This window comes from Vanellus vanellus (genome assembly GCF_965231255.1).
Source record: "Vanellus vanellus genome assembly, chromosome: 1".
Taxonomy (NCBI): Eukaryota; Metazoa; Chordata; class Aves; order Charadriiformes; family Charadriidae; genus Vanellus; species Vanellus vanellus.
In genome coordinates, this window is record NC_138905.1 from 40,601,282 (window position 1) to 40,625,461 (window position 24,180).

Consider the following 24,180-nt stretch of genomic DNA (forward strand, 5'->3'; position numbering starts at 1 on the left):
TTTTACTATCTGGGTGGAAAGAGGACTTATTGGAGGGACTGCACAAGACTGGCCAGAAAGCAACAAGGATGTACCACCTAAAACAAAGGTCTTTTTTGCTAACTATCCATTGTCTCCAAAAAGTTTTGAATAAAGAAATCACAATCAGACACTTCAAGTCAGACAACTAATTTTTCTTGGAGATATATAGATCTATCTCCTGACTATACACAGGTAGCTTTCCATTTCGAATTAGAGTGATGGAGCCATACACACGGATTTTCCCTTATTTCTGAATATTTACAACCCTTTTTTGCCTTCTAAATAAATTTATATTCTTTATATTCCCCATGTTAATAGTCTGGGCCAAATTAGAGAACTTCGTTATGATACGCCTCCCCCAGCATCCCCTCGAGATTGTGTCTTGTTGGGGAAGAGCATCATGTGAGGAATCTGAGGAACTGTAAACATTTGTGACAACATTATTACAGAATCATAGAATAGTTTGGGTTGGAAGGGACCTTTAAAGGTCATCTAGTCCAAACCCTCTGCAATGAACAAGGACATCTTCAATTAGATCAGGTTGCTCAGACCCACGTGGGGCATCTACCACCTCTCTGGGCAACCTGTTCACCACCCTTATGGTAAAAAATTGCTTCTTTCTATCTAGTCTAAATCTACCCTCTTAGTTTAAAGCCATCACCCTTTGTCCTATCGCAACAGGCCCTGCTAAAAAGTTTGTCCCCATCTTTCTTATGATCCCCCTTTAAGTACTGAAAGGCCACAATAAGGTCTCCCTGGAGTCTTCCCTCCTCCAGAGTGAACAACCCCAACTCTCTCAGCCTTTCTTCCTAGGAGAGATGTTCCCTCTCTCTGATCATTTTTGTGGCCCTCCTTTGGACCTGCTCCAACAGGTCCACGTCTTTCCTGTGCTGAGGGCTCCAGAGCTGGATGCCATATTACACATTACATTACATTAAAATCAGCATGAGACTAACTGTTCCAAAGTTTCACCAGCTGGGACCGCCAGCTCATCGCTGGGTACATGAATAAGTGCAATCAGGAAACCACTTGTGTCTGTGTATTGTCTAGTATCCCAGAGGGAGGTCTTACTATGTACTCACAGCCCTCTTTTCAATTGGGTAATAGGAACAAGTCCACTGATGAGAATCCACTGGAGTATTTTTAATAATACATTTATGGAAGCAGATTTTATTACAGACCATGACAAAAAAAAAAAAAAAAAAAGGACTAATGCAATGTTTGTTTGAAAACTCTCAAAAGGAAGCTCCACCTGTCCACCTCGCAGGGCTACCAGGTTATTAACGCCTATTAATCATTAGCAAGGTCATTTCCAGGTCTTCCCTGACCCTAAAATTAAGCCATAGCTGGTGATTATGAAAATCCAATTACCCGATGTGTTTTCCCAGTTGTTTATTTAAGCTGGGTAATTTCTTTAAATACACATTCCCATGTTTATTCAGCACTCCTGAAAAATGCAACGCCCAGATTCCCAGTCCTTGGCTTTTCGTTCTGTCTAGTGGTTTTGGAAGTGGTGGTGACGGCTGCTGCCGTCCAAGAGCCATTGCCCTCCGACCCTCAGCATTGCAGACGCAGGAGGCGCTTCCTTCTGTGGTCTCAGTCCTCCATCCCTCTGCAGAGCTTCTGGGCGGCTGAGGCAGGAGCTGTGTCAGCCATGCAGGTGGAAGGAAGCCATTAATTAGCGGGAAGAGCAGCGCTGGCTGCAGCTGCTGGGGAGGGAGTTTACGTTGGGTCCTCAGACCCTGCTCGTACCAGCGGACGCTCCGCAGGGCTACTCTTCCTGGGTGTTACTGCAGGGATGACGAGAAAAACGCCACGATTCCCCTGTGCATTGTATTTGTCTAGTGCTCGCAGGCTCGGTCTAGACATGAGCCTTGATTTTCTTCCCTTGCTGGTCCATCTCATCAGCAAATGCGCTGAATTCCAGTGTGTTTTGCACTGCTGCAGTTGCACTGGGAGAGCACAAAGAGGCACGTGGTTTCCACCACTTACTACCTCACCAGTGCCAGACTTCACCTGCTTATCTAGTTTTATATTTCAGGAGTGTAATTCAAAGGAAAAAAATTACAAATTTGAAAAAAAGGACAATGGAAAAAAGCCAGGTTTCATCTTTCCTGCTGCTTTTAGCAAAATAGCTAAGAGAAAACATGGTCACGTAGATGAACAAATGTGATACGTCAAGTTGTGGTGGGGTGTGAAAAGCACAGTAAATCACAAAAGGACATAATGTTGTTGGTGGTAATCCTGTATTTTGATATAAAATAAATAAAAATAGGATACTGCATAACTCCCATTGACTTCCTCAAGAAAAATCAGTGTTGAAAAAAGAAAAAGCAGAAAAGCAGAAATACAGACGGTTAAAAAAAAGCCTTTGCAAAGGACTGAACATTCTGCCATTTTCTTTCAGCCTTGGGCAAACAGCAACACAGATCTTCTAACATAAGACTAAGACATTTCTTCACAAATCCAGATTTATAATATCCATTACAGTCAGTCCTCAGAAGGTTAAGAGATGACTCTCATTTGAAGTGAAATATAATTTGATAAATTTTAAAGTAACATTCATAGTATTGTTAAAGAGTTGCTTCTAACAAGCATAAGAATAGTTTATGTATTTTTCACAAATGCTTATATCTGATTCTTGCTCTGTACATGCTAGCCCAAAATAACATCACCTTGTACCACTGATACCACTGGATGTCTCGGGAAAGCAGTGCTGGATGAGAGTATGGTTGCATTAATGGGTGTGGTAATCCCTTGGGTTTTTTCCCGACCATCAGCATACTATCTCAACAAGTCTTCTAAGCATGTAGTTAAACTCCATTATCGACCACCCAAACTTGAAAAAAGAAGATTCATTTTTTCCTAGGTCTACATCCCATTCGTGGAAATTTAGAGCTCATAAGGTTCAGTTGTCTGTTGTGCTGCAGCACATATTAGAGAATATTCTGACAGAAAACCTCACGAGTTCTCAGAATATATGATACCCATTAATGTAATTATCCTTTTATTTACTCCTACTTTCAACAAGGGTCAATCAGTATCATCAGTAATAGCCTGAGAAAATAATGAATAAAAAGTTCATTATGTGACTATGTGAATGTCATCCTAATAAAGAAATATTTGCACATAATACTTATTGCATATAATGTACTTTTTATTTTTACACTCCTAGGTGCCCCATGAAGCATTGTTATACAGATGCTATATTTGGCAGACCCGTGATGAAAACTCAGTTTAGCAAATGATCTCTGCTTTGCTCGCTGACAATTTCAGGTTGCAGTTGGTTTGCACTTGAACAAGTGCTGCAGCTTTTAGGATCTCTCACACATGGGGTTATTGACACTTTTAAACAGACTAAACCTACACCACACCCAAACTGAAGTACTCAAAAATCAGAAGCTGCAATCAACCAACAAACAAGGCCAAAGAAGAATTAGTGTTAGAAGCAGGACTAAAACCCCAGGTTCCCAAAATCCACGTAATTTCTCAAGTTACCTTAAGTCATTTTGCAATCGTCATAGGTACTCTTCTCTAAAGGAAATTGCTCTTCAACTGATTTCAAGATTCAGTATCATTTATGCCAATCATTTACTTAAAAAACAACAGCACCGGAATACAAACTAATTTTGATAGAAAATATGTAACTATGAATATAAAATGACTGACTTACTTTGCATTAAAGGATAATATGCATTGTGGTCACTCTAAATTGATACAGCCTGATACCTTGAAGGACCTGTTCCTCTCAGCTCACGTTTGGTCATTTTGCAGCAACTTGACTATGCATGAAAATAAAAAATGCAGCACCAGAGTTCCACCTTCAACACTTCGGTGTGCAGGTGGTCAAAACCTGATCTTCTCCCCTCCCCTGCTATCCCCTGACACACCAGTGCTACTTAACACAGCAGAAGTTACTCACTGACCTCCTATCACACAGTGGACCTCACTTTTTCTACAGGCTCCCGGCCTCATTTCCAAAGCCTTATTCCTCTCACAGATTAACTTTCCTCTGGCTCTGATTTTTCCTCTCCAGAGAGGAGACCCTGGACAGATAGGTAGATATTAGGCCGATGTTTCCACAGCATGCTTAGGAATTCGATTGTTAATATTACTCATATTTATAATATTTCTTCTCTGCCTCACTGTCATCTGCACCCGAGACAAATCCTGTAGCCATTTGTGTGGGCAGCCCGATCTCACCAACCGGAGGACCTCGTTTACAGTGCAGGGGGAGTACTCTGGGTGTAACACTGAAGCTAATACCTATCACTAGAAAGCCGTAGATGGAAGATATTTAAGCTCAGGACTGTAAGGGAGGCAATAGGATGAAGTATGCTGATCCTACGCATCTTCCTGGAAAGAACATCTGCCATTTCTGCTCATGTTTGCTCTGTCACACGGCTCTCCTCATAGTATTCCAGTGTTGCATTATTATTTTTCCCACTTATTTGTCACTTGAAAAACTGCTGCTTCCTGCTTCTCACTCCGAGGAAGTGACGACAGCAAGCTGTGCGCCTACTGAAAGGCGAAGAGGAGGAACGTATGGCTGCTGTGAGGCAAGACTTCCAATCCTCTGCAGCTTCCTAGCTACAAGAAACTTCCTGGCAGCATCCTCCAGCCCCCTCTGAGTCCAGAGAAACTGATCAGAAGCCTCAGCTATGAACTTTAAATAGCGTTTCTGGAAAGTGGAGGCGCTTCAATGTTCTCTCCAGAGGGTCTGATCTTGTTCCCACAGCCACGAGCGAGAGCAGGCCAATACCTCTAGCATTAAATTGCAAACAATTCTCAGGATCTACTCACAGCTCAGCATGTCAAAATGAACTGAGGAAATGGTTTTGACAAGTACTTCTGGACTAAGTTTTAAGCAATCAGTATCTGGTTAGGACAGGAATGGCTCAATATCCTGTAGAGGAAAACAGCTGACATGAGAGTAGTTTCAACTTTCCCTCTTTTAATCATGCTTTCTAATGTACTGCCAATTCACTCCTGTTCTGCCCTCGATAAGGCTACGCCGCTCGGCTACGGGAACTGACTGTTCAAAAATGCAAAGCTTATACAACCTCCCATCTTTTCCTGTAGATTATTTCTACAATCAAATTGCATTTTGTCACGCAAACTCCTCTCTCCAATAAAATTTGAATGGTAACATAAAGCTCTCGTTCTGATTCATACTCACATACACGTGTTTTCAGCATGAGTGAAAACGGAGTTAAACATTCAGAACTAAAAACAAATGAAGATGCTAATTTGTTGTGCTTATTTGAGTTGTTTTTTCAAAGAGGTGAATAAAAGTGTAATAATTTATGGTTAATTTGCTTTAGATGGTAGAGCTTTAATTGTATGCAGTCTTGTTTATTGCTATTATTATCTGCTTGCAGTCCAGCATCGCTCTATTTTGCACCGGAGGCCTCATTGCACAAACATACTGGATGACCTGTTCTCTCTCCGATTAATGCACACGCTAATTTAAACCAAGCTGCAATGAATATAAACAAAAGGGATTAGAAGAATAGGGAAAGAGAAAAGAGAATGGAGAGGAATAACAATTAGCTGCTAGGGCTGCACAGGTTAAACACATGCACAACTTCATGAGCTCAGATAATACATTTATTTAAGGTAAGCCAACGAGAACTGTTAAAAAAGCCTACATATTCTGTCTGCTGTATCTTTTGCTTGAAAATGAGAAAAAAAAAAATCAGTTTGCAAAATATTTTTTATCACACTTGTACGAGTTGCCCCTCTATGACTTCAGTTCATAAGTACCTCCGTGATGCCTTGGAGGAGGTGTAGCCAGGCACCATCACGTCCCGTTTAGATCTCTTGTGCAGGTGCGAAGCCTGATGACTTTTCCCAGCACACACAAGGCTCACTTTTTTTTTGCTGGGCATTACAGCACACCCAGAGGGTGCTTCCCTGCAGTATTCAGAGAAGTGTAGCCTATCTAAGCAAACTGATCTAATAAATGAGAATGGAGAGGTACAGCACTACAGTGAGAGCTTCTAGGAAGTGTTTTTTTAAGACCGCTTAACTGAGATTTTTTGCTATTTAGTTGGTCAGCCTTATGGTAAACAAATAAATAACGGACTGATCTTAGATTTTTTCAGCTTTTAGATGAAAAAAAAGTTTGTGTTTTGGTGGCTTGTTTGTTTTTTTTTTTTTTTTCATAACAGCAGCCTTATCAATAAGTGAATTTAGTTTCATGTGTTCCATACTAATTAATTTCTTAAGCACAAACTCTACCTCCATCCTGCATCTGCTGCTTATTTAACCCTTAAATCCAAACAAGCAAATACATAATTCTATTCATACATAAATGTCCTTCAATACTCTTTTGAGGCTTTAAGCAAAACCAGCGGACCTGGAAAAAGATGCGGGTAGGAGTATTCTTAATGTAAATGGACAGTATCTTCAGACAGTACCAGTAAGAGAAAATTATTTTTTATTGTGACTTGAAGACTAATCAGTACAATGAGTTCTTTCCTGGTGAGTTTGCCATTTGGGAAAGACAGGAAGGAACATCTGGGAAAAGAGGCGTTTACTACACCCTGTCAACCTTAAGATAATAAAAAAGCACATTCCTTGTTTATTTGACTTGGTCTTCATTATCTTTAAACTACTGCAAGTGTCACACAGAAGATTTCTAAGCAGACAAATGAATTGTTAGTGCATTTTGAAAAAATTACTGAACAGCAGCAGTTCCTGAAGAATGTAAAAAACCTCCAGACTCATGCCGTTGCTCAACTGAGCTGCGCCATCTATGGACATTTCTAAAGGGAGACGGCAAAACTGCTCCACTCAGTCACACAGCAGACAAAGCATCTAAGGCTGCCTGTACACACCAAAAATCCCTTTAGCTCATACACTTTGGAAGGCACAGTCCCATTTCCAGAGTTACTTATGTGCTTAAGTTATACTACGAGTTGATGGCAATTAGACTCTTAGAGACAAGAACCATATACGTGCACTTAGGTCTGCCATTTAGCTGCTTCTGAAGTTTCCAAAGATGACACTTAAGCCGGGTACATAAACCTTTCTCTCTTCAAAGCTTTTTCTTCTTGATTCACTTTAGTAGTCTGGCTTTCCAGCCTTGCCTTCTATGGGAAGGCTTGCTCAAACAAGTGTATTCATGTGCAAAGTGCCTGGATTCCCTTTGAAAATGAAGTTTAGGAAATCCACTTAGGCTTGCAATTTGAAATAGAGCAATGCTTGAATGCTTTTAAAAGACAGCTGTAAATGTCTGCAATACCAAGGTGTACTTTATCTTGCACTTCAGAGATCAGATAGACCTTTAAAAGAGCTGCACAGTCCCATTTAGGGCTGAGCAGCTGATGAGGACCAGATAGATAAGTGACCTGGAGCTCCTTTCTGCAGAGCTCAGCAGATCCCTTGAAGGCCACAGCCCTGGCCACCGCCTGCATTCATCTGAGACATTCCTACAGGGGAGTGCGTAGGCTGGGCTCTAGGGAAGGGAAATGCATCTGTAGCTGTGCCCAGAGATGAAGGCATGGGCCAGAGCGAAGGTTTTCTGGATCTACTCTTCCTCATACACACCATCAATGAGTCAGTATAGATTGGAAATTTCAGAGTGAAATAATTACAATTGCTTCAGATTCATAGTTCTGTATTAGCAAAGGATTCATGGCATTAAGAAACTTAAATCGCTTGACTTAAATTCATTTTTATGAATTTGAATAGAGGAGGGAAATGTGAGGGCTCTGATAAAAGCAGTGCTCCTCTGAATGTGCATTGCATTATGAAATAAAGAGAAAGGAGAAGTCTTATGTGAGAGACAAATCAAACTCCCTCCCAACCCAACCTCCACCCCATCTATCTCAGTACGGCCACTCTCAACACACAGGGCTCCATACAGCTAATGATGCAACACCAGTTAGATTAACACATGTTGAAGGGAGGGATGTAGAAATATAGATGTAAATTTGGTGTACTGTGTAAGACCAAAGCTTGACCAGTATCCTGTTTTCAACAACGGCCAACAAGAGGAGGTTTAGGGAAAGAACCCAAGAACAAAGTAAGCAGGAATTACTGATTACTTAATTAACACTGTTATTTATTTTTTGTATGCCCTCCAGCTTCTGGCAATCTGTAGTTTAGGAATGCGCTGAACCAAAGGTTGCTTCCACATCTTTGTGGCTGGTGTCTTCTCTTCTGCGATTTTTCCTTCAGACAGCTTGCTTAGCCCACCTTACGAGCTCTGCAGCGTCCCAGGACAATGAGCTCCACAGCTGGGAGCCAGGCAATAGTGAACACCAGACATGGGGACCAGAAGGGTATTTAGGTCATCTACATTTGGGAAAATCCTTGTGATAAAGCAGAAAGCATTTATTTTATTCCAATCTTATCAGTAAATTGCAAATGCATTCTCTCTAGCCAGAGGATTACCTTTGGGATTAATTACACCACCAGCTTTCTGCTTTTCACAATGCCGCCTTCTTTCGCAAACTTATTCAGTATTGTGCTCTGTGGGCCAAATTCTCTTCCCAGATACCTCTATAAATCCACTGAGGCAAAACAAGCTAAACAGAGTCTAAAGTGAAACAAGACCATGCAAATTGGATTTATTAGCTGTTGTGTGCTTTCCTGCCGTTCCGATTGTTTCCCTTCATTTGTCATAAGGCTACAGCGTTACATCCACTATCAAATCCAGGGAAAGGAGCTGAAAGCCTCTGGGCTACGCTGCAGTCCTCCAGTGGAATTTACTAAAACTCAGGAAGGATTTGAGACATCTCAAAGACAGGAGATGCGGCTGCCAGGGGAACGGTGGGAAGCGGAAGGTCAGGCTCAGCTGCCTCCTGCCCAGCACCGGCCCCATCTCTCGCTGGCAGCGCAGCTTTCCAGGGAGCTGCTATTGGTCATCTCAAAGCATCGGGACCGAGTTCCCTAGAGAAACATTGTACTTAACGACATTTTTCTGTGTGGGAATTATATACAGTACTTCCCCTTCTGATGCCTATCGCATATTTGAGCAGTTATTTGAAGTCGCTATGTTCTGTTTTGCTCCTGTTATCAAATCACAGTATTAACATAACAGGGATAATTATAGCTACCATAAATTAATAACAACAATACACATGGTTTGCTAAGCATCAAAAGCATATTCTTTAGTAGGGAACATAAGGGAAGTCCCTGTCCCAGACAGAAATATCACTGTCATAGCTTCATATAGACTCCACCGGTAAGAGAACTGAATGAAGAGTTCACGAGTCCAGGTATTTTATGAAGATAGGGCACTGATTTGCAATATCGTCTTTCATCAGTCACTTAACCACTTAATGTCTCACTTGCCTTACTATGGAAATAATAAAAAGAGCTCCTGAAAAAACTCGGCCATATTCAGCGAAGGTTCAAAGTCAAACCAAACTGATGCACCAGCTTGGACGTGACAGTGTCAAAGCAGGCAAACAACTCCAGCAAGAACTGGGCTGAAATGTCAGTGTCGTATGAAATCAGCTACAGCCTCTGGGCAGTATTTCTTGGGCTGAGCCACTCGCATAGCATACTCTGGGCACCCTCACCTCTGCCATGATGCTACTGCTTCTCTGTTTCCTGTGGCTTGTCTGATTGTCTGTACTCATCTACTACCTTGTCTGACGTTTAGATTGCAAGTTTTTTTGATAGAAGATCATTTCATTTGTGTGTCTATACGGAGCCTTGCACAGACGGATCCTGATCTATGGCTGAGGCTCTCAGGTACTATACTAATAAAAATGCTAAGGAGAGTTTCCCACAAGAGCTGAGAAATAGTCCGACCCACAGATTTACAGGCAGTATTCTTGGAGGAAAGGTGTATTTACAAATAAAGGACATCTCTGCCAGCTAGCAGTGTTAAGCTTTCTGTACATACCAGCCCTGACCGCCTAAGAGATCTCTGCTGAATTTCCAGAACTGTTTGTTTTTTTTTTTCTGAAAAGTAGCAGTATAATTAGTCAACTGTCATAATTGGTAAGTGTTCTACTGACAATGCACAGAAATAAAATTAATTAAGATTGCATTCAAAGAGATTCATAGCCTGGAATATTAACTGACGGCTACAACGGCTGGATGCTTAGTAAGTGCTGTCCAGTACATGGCTTCCTACAATTCAAAGATATACTTGGATATTCTATATTGCAGTTTGAAGGTGCTTTAATGTTGTTTTTTTTTTTTTCTTTCTTTCTTTAACTGTGTTCTGCATCTGTTCCTAACATTTAAAATTAAGGGGAACTGAGCTAAATTCAGCTTTAGGCTACTCTGCAGAACAGGGAAGGAATGGCATTATTCGTGAGAAGTACATTCCAAAAAAGGGTAGATTTAGGCTAGATATAAAGAAGAAATTCTTTACTCTGAGGGTGGTGAAACACTGGAACAGGTTGCCCAGAGAGGTGGTAGATGCCCCATCCCTGGAGACACCCAAGGTCAGGTTGGACGGGGCTCTGAGCAACCTGATCTAGTTGACGATGTCTCTGCTCATTGCAGGGGGGGTTGAAGTGGATGACCTTTAAAGGTCTCTTCCAATCCAAACTGTTCTGTGAATCTATGATACAAAACAAGAGGAAAGGTGAATATTTCTGGTTTAATTTGAGGCATTGGCCTTTTTCAGGCATGAATAGGTGTATTCAAGGGGACTTCTATAAAGGCCCCAAATCTGAAAAATTGGCCTTTCTTGTAAATTTCAACCCCCTGGATATCTGACAGGGATGATCCCTTCTACATCAGGTGTTTATTTTACCGAAATCAGTACCTGTGGGTTCTAGTCAAGGACTCATGAGATGCGATGTACCTCATCCTCTTTGTAACCCAATCTCATAATGAAACTGATTGTCTTCTCCCTTTCTTTGTCCCTTGGCACAGCATTTCCAACCTGCTGATGTGAAAAGGTGATATATTTGGTTGTAAACGTCACAGATGGACACATCCTGCTACGGGCTGAGCCAGAGCATTCAAGTTCAGCTACTGTGCTTCTCCTCACATTCCCAGATGTCCCACCCTGCCTGCACATTAGGACAGCTGGTGAAGGAGTCGCAGAAACCCTGCCTGGGATGGTCGACCACAGAAACGAAGCAAAGGCAGAGAGGAGCTGAGGAAATCAGTCACTGGAAAGCTGCCTCGGAGTTCAACCTTCCGACCAAACGGCGCTTAAAAACCCGAACCCGCTGCTGGACAAGACAAGGGGATTACTCACACAACTCAAGTTACTCATGTGGCCAGGGCAACAACGGCTCGTCTGATCTGAGGCCTGAGAATCATTTAAATATTAAGATGGATATTTCCCCTCAGTTTCTTGTGCCGTGCGTTGCTTTTCAAAAAGATCAGCTGGACGAATCACTGCAAAACCACCAAAACTGTCTACCAGATGTCGGCCACTGATTAATTTGTCTTAACTTGAGCCAAAAAGGAAGAAAATGCGATGGGTGGAGCAGTAAAGACAAGCACAATCAACATCCGACCAAACAGGGTTTCCTGTCACCTTGGGAACGACACTGATTGGCACCGTGGTTTCCTGTGTACAAGCTAAAACCAGTAGCAACTGGAGTAACAAGAATAAACGCCAGATAAGAGACCTGGGAATACAATAAAATTATTACAACATTCCTGACTAAACCTCACAAGATGGTAAAGGCAAAACCAAGGGTAGGCATGGGCTGCGTGCTAAACTGAGCGCTCCCTGGCATCTGAGAGGACTACGAAGTCGCACCAGAAGAATTTCTCCAAAGAAGGATGGGCTAATTTGCCTGAATTATCCACTCTCAGAGTTGAATGTCACGTGCTTTTGACGAGCTTTTAGTTCTTTGCAAGAGGAAAAAAAAAGGGATGCGGGACAATGTAAAGCAGAGAGGGAGCTAGGAGCCGAAACATACCATCTACCCATGCTAATGTGAAGTAATTTGCAAGAGGTGCTAGAGACACAGGGAAACGGATTGTGGGTGTAAATTTGGGTGGTGGTACAAAGTTATTTGCATCTATTTATTTAGATTGTAACTCCCACAGAGTTTTGCTTCAAAGAGCTCCAAAGCACCTTCTAAACCAGCCAGGAGTCAAATAGTTAAAATATGGTTTTTAAAGGGTCTTTGTTATGCTGGTGCCTGAGTTCACTTCCCTTCCAGAGAAAGGGGACAATTCACATTCCTGCCTTCTTCCTACGCTGCAGATAAGCAAAGACCTCTGCAATGGGTTCCAGAGAACAGACATTTGTGCAACTCAGAGGTCCAGCGCTTGCAAAAAGTTTTCAGAGTGATTCTGCACTAACAGAAATGTCACACAAGTGCAAGTTGGAGGCGAAGCGTTATTCTCTCTCCAATCAGGACTCCTCGTGCTAAAACATACCTCTCAGGCAGCAGGCAGGAGACCCTCAGAGCTGGATCCCACTTCATGTTCCCCGTTACTTAGACCAGTTTCTCCCACCGCGGTAGCCCAAGGTTTTCAGCCCTTGCTCTTACCCTGTCACTCAGGGTGCAGGTGCCAGCAGCCACGGTGTGGCCTTCCAGCTAGTTGAGATAGCCCGAGGAGAAGGGAAGCCACAACGCCAGACTGCAGGGAGACCCTGCGCTGAAAGGAGCTTGGCTAAAAGGCACAGCCCATAAGCAGCTGCCCACAATCAGGACTGCTCCCCTCACGTCAGCTGCTACCCCAGCTGTGCGCTTCTTCATCTGCAAGCTACGGCTAGAAAAAGAAATTAAACAGTGCCAGGAAACAATCCCAGGCACCGAAACTCGGTAATTGATATTGTTAGGTTTGAAGCCTTGCAGCCCTGGCTTGTTTTTAGCCTCTGCCAACAAGAGCGCTCCAAAGCAATCCACTGGCACGGTTTGGGAACCAGCACACGCACAAACCATTCCCAGTAGGCAGTCTGCATCCAGCCCTGGCTCTTCTGGAGGCAAAGGGAGCTTGGCAGTCTGTATGCGAAGCAATCTCTGCTGGCTGGCCTCAGCGCAGTGTTTCTGGGGATACAGAATTCAGCAGCGCATCTTACAGATCAGGACAGAGCATAGCTGAGGGGTCTGCCAAATGAGAGAAAGGCATTTTTAGGTCCTTTAGGTCCACCTAGAAAGTGGTGTGGGGTTTTTTTGTTTGGTTTTTTTTTTTGTTTGTTTGGTTGGTTGTTTTTTTTTTTTTAAACTGTATTCACTCTTCTTAAATGCACAAATAGTAGCGTGTAGGACTTTTACTGTACTTCAGGTTAAGGTTCTCATCTTTGCTACATCTTTTCAGACGGACACGCCAGCCAGCCAGTCCCCATCCAGTGGTTAGGAGTGTGGCAGGAGGAGGTTTATGTGGCATGTCCAAAGTGCTGTTCTAGTCAGTCGGTGGCAGAGACAGACCGGAGCACTAAAATTCCTGCCTGCCACCTCAATCTCAGTTTACTGGTCCCTGGTGCTTTGCAAATTCCTTCTGATAGGATATCACCATAAAATTGTTCTCCAGCTAGTACTTTTGTGTTGGCACATAGCTGTGCTTTGAACAATTGCACTGACATTTTCCTGAAAACAATCCCTAGGATTTAAATTAAGAATGCAGAAAGCATATTCAGCTCCACACAATAGGGTAAATTTATCCTTCAAATCTATGCAAAGCTAGTATATTTTAGCCAGGAAATTCAAGGCCCCTTCCTGTAAATATATTAAGTTCCCATGCTTGTGTCATAAACTACAAAACCTGGCATGTTTACAGTAGTCCAACCGCAAGGTGCTACCCTAAGAGCATTACTTGAAATGATTACTCACAATGGACGGTTTTGTATAAAGATAACAGATCAGCAACACCATAATTATATTTGCAGCAACTGTGCTCTGTGATCTAAAAATCAGAACAGAACCAGAGAGAATTGTTGGAAAATTTTCCCATCTATTAGAGCAGAGATTCGGTTGAACACTGATATGCTGAGATGCAGCTGCTGTTGCATTAATGAAGCAAAGAGCACAGGTTTTTTACCATGTTTCTAACATTTCCTATGAGGTTGAACCAGGGCGTTTATTTGGTATACAGTATTGTTAACATAACGATTCATTTTAATGGATATTGTTTTCCTAACACCAGGAAAAAAGGTATTAGTTAGTGTTTGTCATTCACAGCATTTGTCATCCAGATGGCAATTGACAGGGCGCAGAAATCATATACGTGGCCAGAACAATAGTTTAATTTGTGTGTCTATGCAGAATAACTAATAAAAGAGAATAGTTATCAGTATTAACATAGGAATTTTCTTCCACCTCCAAACATGAAGCCCAAACTGTCCACAATTTTCTCTGTAAAGGTGTCACATACAAGATGTTTCTGAGGAAGGATGCCAAAGGCAGGCAGAGAACAATAATTGCTCTCATTACTTGTGCGACTGTAAGTGTGAGTACCTCATGCTAATACATTCCTGATTCAAACTTTATCTTTGGGCAGTGAGTTCCACAGACTACTACAGGTTATCTGAATACATTTTTAAGATTATTTAAAAATGTCTTGCCTTTCTTTTCCATCAGAATATCTCTTTTTTCTCATGTTATAAGGAAGTGGAGAGAGGTAAGCATTTAGCAGCTTTTCAGTGCACGTTATTTTAACTTTTATTTCCTTATACTTACTGTGAGCTATACTTACTGTATGTCCACTGAATACTTATTAGAACTGGACCAAAGAATTCTGCTGCCAGTTTACAGGACACTACAGGATGGTAGGAGAAATCTCACTGGTTACAGTCTATTACCTGTGGCATAGGGTTTTCACTGTACTGCTCTGCTTTGTGGGAAAAAGTAACTTCACGCACTGCTCTCACAGAGTTCAAGCCAAGATTCAGTGCTATCTGTTGTTTGTAGGGAGTTACACTTGACATTGATTTAGGGGATTTTCCCCCTACTAGTCTCTGTTCTGATGCCTACTGATTTTCTCTAGAGGTTGCAGCCTTGATGCACACTTACCAGAGTAACCTGCACAGTGTATGGCTGAATGATGCCTGTGAGCAGCCCTCTCCCTTCCAGTTTCGCTCACGCTGGCATTGCCTGTTTTCCCTTTCATAGGGTATCTTCTGTTTTCCCGTGTCCCAGCAGAGTGTCCATACCGTTGCAGAATTCTTTGATTTCACATTTAAAAAATATTTTATCATTTCACTTACTTTTTTGCTCTATTTGCAAAACTTTTTTTCCTATTATATCCTCCACTCTCTAGTTTTTATTTGCAGAGAAAAACAAATAGCACGAAGCACATGTAAAACAGTACTTGCTCTTGGTCCTGCATGCCCCCAGCATCTCTCTTTTAGACAGAATAATTTTCCAATGAATATGTAACAGACTGAGAAAACATAGCGCGGTGATTTTTCCCACTGATTATTTAGATGTAATAGCCACAGTTTTAGGTCTTTGTGGCTGGGATGGAATACAAATGCTTGAGAAGACTTTCCAAAGCACTGTTTGTGTTTTTTAACACACAGAGTAGGATAGCTATTTTCCACATTCTATTTTCTTCCATGTACTTTTGCATGCTCTGCTCTTCAGGCCCCATCCCACACTAGATAGTAACTCATTTGAACAAAACAGTATATTGTGCACTAGTTGCTTGAAATTCAGTTGCCCTAGTCGCAAATGATACCAAAACTAAGACTCACAGCAGCAGTGCTGGGGAAAAAGTAAATCTAGTTGTAAAACAAGTGAATACTGTGCTGGTGTGGTAACTTATTTATACTTATATCCCCACCATGCTTGTGTTTTAACAACTCACTGCTTGTTCTGAGAATTTTCAATGCTTGACATGTCAGAATGAAATTTAAAATATCACATCCCACTTCACCAGATTCTGATTTTGGCTAAGACTATTCATATCAAGATGAATTTTGGGCCAACCAGCAGAATAAAATGAAGCCTTACTCTGCTGGAGGAAAAAGTATATATATTATTCATATAAACCTATAAAAGCCTAACTAGGAAAATAAGTGCTGATGCAATATTCATGGATATGCTTAGGGAAGAGAAAATGATCATTTACATCCTAAATTCAGGTGTCGGTGCTATGATATTGTGACAGTTCATCACCGAAGACACCCACAGGAGAACAACATCAGCTCTCCTGCTCCTTCGGTCAGAAACAGCACTTTGTGGGTTGCGATGGACAAGGTCTTTGCTGCAAAGGAGCAGCAGTTGTGAAAACATCAGAAGAAAGCAACTTCGAAGCATTTGGTACTGAGTGATCTGGAGGATGCCAAGAGGCTCTGAAGACAGCCCTTCACTTGCCTGCCCCAGCACCTGCCGTTAATTGTAATAGAAACGGATCAGTGCCTCTTTGTTCTAACAGCCCTCTCACCTCCACACCTGTCGGTCCATCCTCCACTCTCGGCCACCACCTCCCCGTCGCTTCCCCAACCGCATGCTGCACATGGGTACACATCCCTGATCAGCACCCAGGGAAACAACTGCCATCCTGACGACGTGACCACCTTCCCTCCTCCAAGAGCTACAGCCAAAGAGGAGAAGATGCAGGACACCTCGATGCCAGCTCCGGGGTGGCTGCGGGCGCGGAGGGGAGAAGGTCGGGAGTGCCTCCCGCCGGCTCTAGGTGTCACCTCTAGCTGTCACCTCTAGGTGTCAGCATCCCCGCGCCCGGAATCGCTCACAACTGCATTCAGCAAAGGCACCAAGCACCCGAGGGACGTGTGTGGCACGTACAAAATCATCTGCGGCATTCTACGCGTTTGGTAGCGCAAATGTCGCACAATCTGCTGGAGAAGCTGTGTCTTATAGAAATAACTGAGTAAGAGCCTTTCCAGATACGCAGCAAAAAGCGTACATGGACTTGGGTCTAGTATTCAGAAGCACAATACATTTTAAGAAGCTGGACAAACTCCCAGAAACGTTCTGAGCTCCGGACAGTCGTCCATTAACAATTTGTCTGCCTCTGTCCCAGCCAATGTTATTCCTATTAAAAATGGAAAGGTTCAGATGCTGATCTGGTGCTTTGTGAAAACTCAGTTCCACGTATTTTTGCATTTCAATGTGCTCCTCAAAGCAGCACAGGTGTGCAGAGCAGGGAGAGCTCGACAGGCAGGCATCATCCCGCTTTTCTGCCCCATCCTTCAGAGGTACTGCCACAAGCTTCCCGTCTAGATGGCTAGGCACAGCGCTTGGCTCACACCCTGGTTTGGCCCATGGTCCATTGCACCTCTTTCAAGAGATGCAGTTTGGTCTGGATCATACCAGACATTTCCTGACTACGGATCACACTTAAGGAATCAAACCAGGGAGTTTGGATAGTTAGAAAATACTGCCCAGGAACCACTGTCAAGCCATCTGGCCAAAAGAATCTCAATGCTAACTTTGTCCAGGAGCCCCCATATCCACACTAGCCTGCCAAGAGCTTCTTCCCCTGGCAGCAACCAAAATCAGGGTAGCAAACATTATTGAATGGGTGCTGTGGCTATGAGCAGGAGGGGCCTCCAGGCTTGATCCCTCTCCGTACTGGCAGAAAAAGGGCTGCAAGCAGGCTGTTTTGGGCACAGTGCGCTGCTTGCAGTGTGCAGACCCATGCTGTAAGTCCCACCGCTCCTATGTGTAATGAGGATGGCCCGAGGTTGCCTAGTGCAAGGTTGATGTGGGGCAGAAAGGTGGAGAGGGGTTTTAAACTGTCCACACACCTGGTCATTAGATGCTGTCTGAGGCAAATTGTGTTCCTGCTTTATTACTTTTTGCCTCCAATGCTTCTGTGTGTCAAAATGTTTGTAATTTTGTTCATAGTACAGGATATAGTAAATAAATAAGAAATATATATAATAATAGCTGCTTATTTCAGAGGAAGAGAAGACAACCTCTTCCCTAAAGTTCTCTCCCTCGCATCCCCAGCCCGTTGTATCACTGAGCTTGAAATAAACTTAAACCACCATTTCTTAGAAGTGGACTTGGGCTGATGAAGTGTAACTGTGTTAAACATGACAAAAAGAAGTGCAGAATGGGACATTATTACAATTGCTTTCACTTTTTCCCAATGGCCTATTAGAGTCTTTTATAGTAGAAACAGAAGTGCTCAGCTCCTTCATCTTCTTTTTCCTTAGTAATAAGCTGAAAAGCCTGGTTTATTTGATCAAACGCCAGGTTTAGTTTCCTCTTTGTATCTCAGCTCTCCTTTTTGACATATCTGACTCAGAACTCTGTCCTTCCAAAGGATGAAATTTGGTTTAGAGTATTAAATGATGAGTTCCTATCTGTGGTGGTGGAAATGAAGATCTTAGATCAATAGTTTTTATTTTCTTAAGCAACGGAAAGTTTTCTTCCCTGGTTCTTAAGTACAGATTTCATCTACAAATTCCTTCACCCCAATCCCTCTCAGCTATTATGTATGCTATGTTAGGTACTACGCATTATAAACTAGCTATGTGATCCCCGTGCTCGTGTGCTTTATTTTTAGGGTCTCGTGGAATGAGAGCGACTATTAAAATGTATTTACCTGCTTCCTCCATTCCTTATTTTTTTAGCTGTAGTGATATCACTACATGTTGTATGACAGCTCTGCCTTTCAGCACCTTTTACTCACGGTACAATCAATCCCCCTCCCTTAGCTCTGTCTGTGCCTCATAAAGCCATTGATAAAATCTCTGTCATTGAAATCCCGTGGTTCGAGCTGAATCAGGGTTACTGCTCAACTCTGAGAGCCCTCACAGGCAAGGCTCCACTTGGTCTCCTTTCCATTCTGATTTCCCCGTCATATCTGCGCAGCGTCTGTTCTTTCATTTATCGTCTGTGCCGGGGCAGAAGAGTTCAGTTGCACGGCTGCACGCTACGTTAGTTATTCAGAGCACTGATGCTTTATGAAAGCGGCCTGCAGCCATCAGGCAAGAAATTATATAGGTTTCTAACAGAGGAGAGACAGATGTCAGTCTGCATTCTGCTGCGGGAAGAATAACTAGTCTTATAAAAAGAGCACTGGCCCAGTTTGTGAAAGGTAGAATGAGTGGCAAGGTGTGGTGCCCAAGTATTTCTGAGGAGCTGCACGCAAAGGTCGGTTTCATTACTAATCGCTCCTTTCTCTTTTTTGTAAATCCTGTAGATCTTGGACTGTATCCCGACAATCATGGAAAGCTGGATTTAAGAAGAAAAATTATCTAAAGGTGACAATGGAAACACGGTATGGGATTCGTAAACGCACTCAGTTGGTGTAAATATTTCTTCATTCTAAGTTTTCCATGTGCTAGGGACTGCCTGACAATGAGAAGGTCCTTTGCTACTAAAACATAACCAGCCCTTGTGCCCTCTGCCAGGATCTCCAGGACCAAAACAGGAAAAAACCAATGAAAAATGAAAAATTCTATCTTTGGAGTAACTGTTCGAAAGGGGAAAAAACAAATGAGCAAAAAGAATTCCAGTACTGCAGTTAATCTCAGCCCAACCTTCTGGACCTTTGCTCACACGAAAAGAAAAGGAAAGGAGAGAATACCCACGAGACAGATATTAACACCAAAATGCCACTTCTCAGACGTCCGTATGACAAAGTCTCTGATTCATTGACAGAAGACACACATATGAAATCATGCAGCGTGAGTATAACAAAGCAGAATAAATCCTGAACACGCCAGGCACCATCCTACCTTTCCTGGAGCCCCACAGGTTTCATTCTGAAAGGAGACGGACTGGCACACAGAGGAGGTTTGAGCTCAGGAACACATTGGCCTTGAGGGTCCACTACAACATTGACAACCTTTGGAGCCCGTTCAGGCTGGACCATGCTGTTGGTGGTCTTATACTCGGACTGAGCTCTCTGCAGGGGAAGGGGCGAGAGGTGGATCTCCTGCTTCTTTTCCTTCTCTTGTCTCAGTGACAACTGGATCTTCTCCTTTAATCTGTACAGAACCTACAGAAATAAAAAGTAAACCCGGTCTCAGTTCCCTGGTAAACAAGGCAAGGAAAGTATCACAAACGCTAGATAAGAGTGCTATACGTGGCTTTCGTTCCTAGAAGGTAAGCCACAAGTTGTGTTACACCGCGTTTCCCACAACAGGATAAATATTTTCATTACATAAACCACAGTGTGTACACGTGGGCGGTAGGGATTTTAACAGTTCTCATTGTGAGTCAGTAATTATTTGTAATACCAGCAGTTGTACTATTAAAGGGGCAAATGACACAGAATGGAAAATAGTTAGAAAAGACACTGTGAAGAAGGCAATACTGATAAATAGAGTAATTGTAGAAAAAATTGTAATAATTTTAACAAAAGAGAGGCAATGGCAGAAAATAAAATGGATGGTTCTGATATATCCAGGTGTGTCTCTAATTATAGCAGCCTCAATTTGTTTCAGAGCAGATGTCCTTAAAAGCTCTTACTCACTTTGCATGGAGCTGATGGTTGAACAGAGTAACTTTACTGGGCCACTTTTGTAATGGTGGGCTTCTACTACTGTGAAATACTCCTCAGGATAAGGGTATCCCTCAATATCCTCAGAGAAACATCACCTGCTCTGGAATAAAGCTGATGCAATGCGTGGCCCATGAAGCTATTCAAGTATCTGTTCAGAAAAGTGTGTTTTACAATTACCAAGACATTGGCGTCTGAACATACTGTAGTACCAGAATTCTCTGTCCACCTATTGCTTATGAACTTGGATGTCAGGTATCTGTAGCAAAAGCATTTCAGAAGTTGTACTGATCCTCTTCCACCGAACTGCACGCTGACGTTGCTGTGCACAGGCTTGGCGAGGGCTGGCAGGTAGCGTGTGCTCCGTAACGTCACTCCAGAGGAACCCGTGTTACACCTATTTAACACATCCCATCTCTCTTGAGGGGAACGCAAAAAACGATTTCTGAGCTGTAGTTGTGCCATTTTCAAAAGGTGCCTTAAAACCTATGAAACTTATGAGAATTACTTTTGTAAGTATTGTGTGTGGAGGTGGGTGAAAGGCACTTACGCAGCTTTTTGAAGGTGTCTACAGATACTCTTACACCTTCTACTCTGCTTATCTGTTGGCGTAAAGCATCCGAATTGAATCCTGGTTTGCAAAGCCATAAAGACAAAGCCTGGACCAAAGCATTTTTCCGCTGCAAGTCAGAGGCTCTTTGACAGCTGCTGCCCCACTAGCACCGCATATATATCTATCATCACCCCATAGCTCTCCAGTGAAGACTGGATATATCTGATGGGCTTGTTTTTTCAAGGATTAGCATTAGAGGTTTAGCTGGGAACTGACCTAATGTCATTAGCAATACACCCATTAAACAAGACTTAGCTACATAAACCATCTGTTCATTCAGAAGAGTTTAGAATTAGATTGCATGGATAAGATAATCTGCTCTTTGCCATTATTTTTCAGAAAAAAAGCTGCCCTACTGCGAAGCAAGGACGCAGCTATCAGTAAAGATAAAGCAGGGGCTTGAAATATTCTAACCTTCTTTTCCTCCAGTGATTGCTTTGGTCTCATTTGTTTCTAGTAACCCACATATATATAGCTCAGACATTCACAGTCATGATGACGTTAACCATACCTTCTTGTTACTGATATATTTTGACATAGTTTCATTCCTTGGAGACCCAGGAAATTATGGGTTTGGGTTCAAAAAACCCGGACGAGTATTATTTCATATCCTTTTTAATACTCTATTATTAGAGCCTAGGAAAAAAGACAGCCTGCCACCAGCAGAAGTTGAAAAAAAAGCTAAAGAACCACATTTGATCTAAGAGTTAACACACTTTCCTCAGAAAGCGTGGCCAGGGCCATCTTTTTTTTTAACAAATTCCAGGTGAAAGTCAAGAAACAGAAACGGCCAAAAAGACAGGGGTCAACCCAATCAGCAAGCTCTGCAAATGGAACAACTTAGCTGTACTAATATTTCAAATCGCTTTAACCACAACATGGATGAAAACAGATATGAAGCCCCTAAGTTCGGAAAACTGTCATTTCAGTGATACCTCAGAAGATTCATCGTGCCACTGAACAACAGAAAGTACTGTTTTCCAGGAGACACAGGGTAGGTCATCTGTATTTTTTTTTCATATATTAAGCCTGGGGTTCAAAGCCACAATCCAAGAGGAAAATAACTCTTCTTTCTGCCTCCTCTTTGACTCAGCCTATCTGGAAGAATGACAGGGTGCTGACAGCAGGACATTCATTCCTTCTCTCTCTGCTCAGATTTCTAAAGGAAAGCTGACATGTCATGTGCTAGCTTGGCCAGTACCTCCTACCTACCCATTCAAAATACCAGTGGAAACTGCTTCTATTCATCTTCAGAGATCGACAGAAAATCCCAAGGAGATAACTGTGTCTCCACGACAAAGATCTTGGCAATGGTTATGTGGAGCGGTGATACAAAAACTCATCTGCCTAAAGATATTTAGGACACCCAGGACTGTAGAGTAAAATCTCCCAGAAACCATGGAAATTAAGACAGTTCACTCTAATTAAAAGTGTTCTTTCTAACAGGTACTTATCAACACATGTGTGAGATTGTGTGTGTATCTCTGCACAAGCAGAGCTGTTGTGCATGTGGCTACATGAGAAGACGACCAACTAACAAAATTTCCCTCAAACCCTGGGGGAAGGATGAAAGAACAAAAATGGGACAGGTGTCAGTCGTGTTGTTTGATGCATTACTGGGAGGCATTTGGATACCATGATTTGAATGCACTATAAAAAGTTCTACAGAAGCAGAATAAAAGAATTCAGACAATTTAGGACTAGTTTATACACAAAACTGCTAACTTCAAGTTGGCTTAAACATTCTTGTAGTATGATTAAAATATGTACTGTTAATTTTCCTTTAAATCTTTACACTGGTAAAAGCTGAATTTGGTGGGCTGATATTAGTTCATTGTATATATTCTATAATCAAAGTGCTTTCAGAAGTCCTGCACCATTTTATGACTCCTAAAACTTGTAATTTTAAGAACAAGCAATAGGTCATGTGAAAATTGGACGCTGAAATGCTTTTTTTTTGGTTATTCAATATTCTTCTTGTTAAAGAAATTCCAAAATACATCATGAAGATGAAAAAGATCAAACAGTTGTTCATAATTCATAAAACAGGGGAGACAGTAGTAAAAATTTAGATCCTCACAATTTGTTGACAAGGCAAAGTTCATGGAATTAAAGATTCATACACTAGTTTGGGTAGGAAGGGACCTTTAAAGATCGCATAGTCCAACCCCCTGCCATAAGCAGGGACATCTTTCACAGGTCAGGTTGCTCGACGTTCATGTCTTACATTATTTTAAATGAAAAAACAACCCTACTCTTTGATTTTATTTTTTTTTCAGTGGGAAAAAGAAAAACATTTAAAAAACCCTCTTACCAAAACTAGCTACAAATATTTCATAATCGGAAGGTGATACTTCCAGACTACTCAACAGATACTTATATGTAGATATTAAAAAAAGAAAAGATATGCAAATGTATGGGTTTATTAAAATAGGCGAAATTAGTAAGAAATATAATAGAAAATAATTTAACCCACTCTCAAATACTGTGTTATTTCTTAAATTTGGTGATGGCTCAATTATTTCTCTAGCTGTGTAAAATAAAAAATACAGAAACTTGTTTACACATAGAAGCACTAAAAATATTTATTCTTACTTAGCACTTTGCTTGGCATACTTTATAAATGATGTACGATGTTCCCAGTGGAAGTGAGCCCCACTTAGGCCCACTGACGGGGACAGCAATGAGCTGTGTGTTGGCTTCCACATATGATGAATCCCTCCTGGGATCCAAGAGGCTCTCATACCTCCACAACGAGGACTAGCTGAGTAAATACACAGAACGACCTCAGAGGTACCATTTACAAGTCTGAATTTAGCTCTCGTCCTGCTGATTTCACCATTTAGCAATACTCTGCACTGTAGATTTTTAAGTATAGAGGTCGGATATTTCCAGCCAAGCATTAAGAAGCCTAAAAGCTGTTAGTGCACAGTGTGCTCTCAGCGCAGGGAAGCATCATGATTTGTAAAGTCCAGTTAAAAGACAAGACTGCATATTTTATAATTTCTGTAGAAATTACATGGAACAAAGCACTGACACTGACAATTCAGCTCCTTTACACTGTTGATCATCATAATCAGCACTTAAACTACTTCCTACTCCACACCTTAAGGGACACTTCCAGGTCATCTGCAGATGCAGGCTAAACTTTTCTGCTTTTGGACCCTCTAAACTACAAATAGCCACTTATGGACAAACAGGTGCCTACCCTGTAACTCTAAAAAAGAGGCCTC

The 24,180-nt window shown here is 42.0% G+C and overlaps 1 protein-coding gene across 1 annotated transcript in view; it reads right to left on the reverse strand.

The window, feature by feature from the left end:
• Positions 1-24,180, reverse strand: part of PTPRR (protein tyrosine phosphatase receptor type R) — a 154,507-nt gene that overhangs the window by 40,007 nt on the left and 90,320 nt on the right. The window contains exon 6 of the mRNA XM_082487345.1: positions 19,568-19,830. Within this exon, the coding sequence (XP_082343471.1) occupies positions 19,568-19,830 (263 nt within the window). The remainder of the gene's footprint in view (positions 1-19,567; positions 19,831-24,180) is intronic.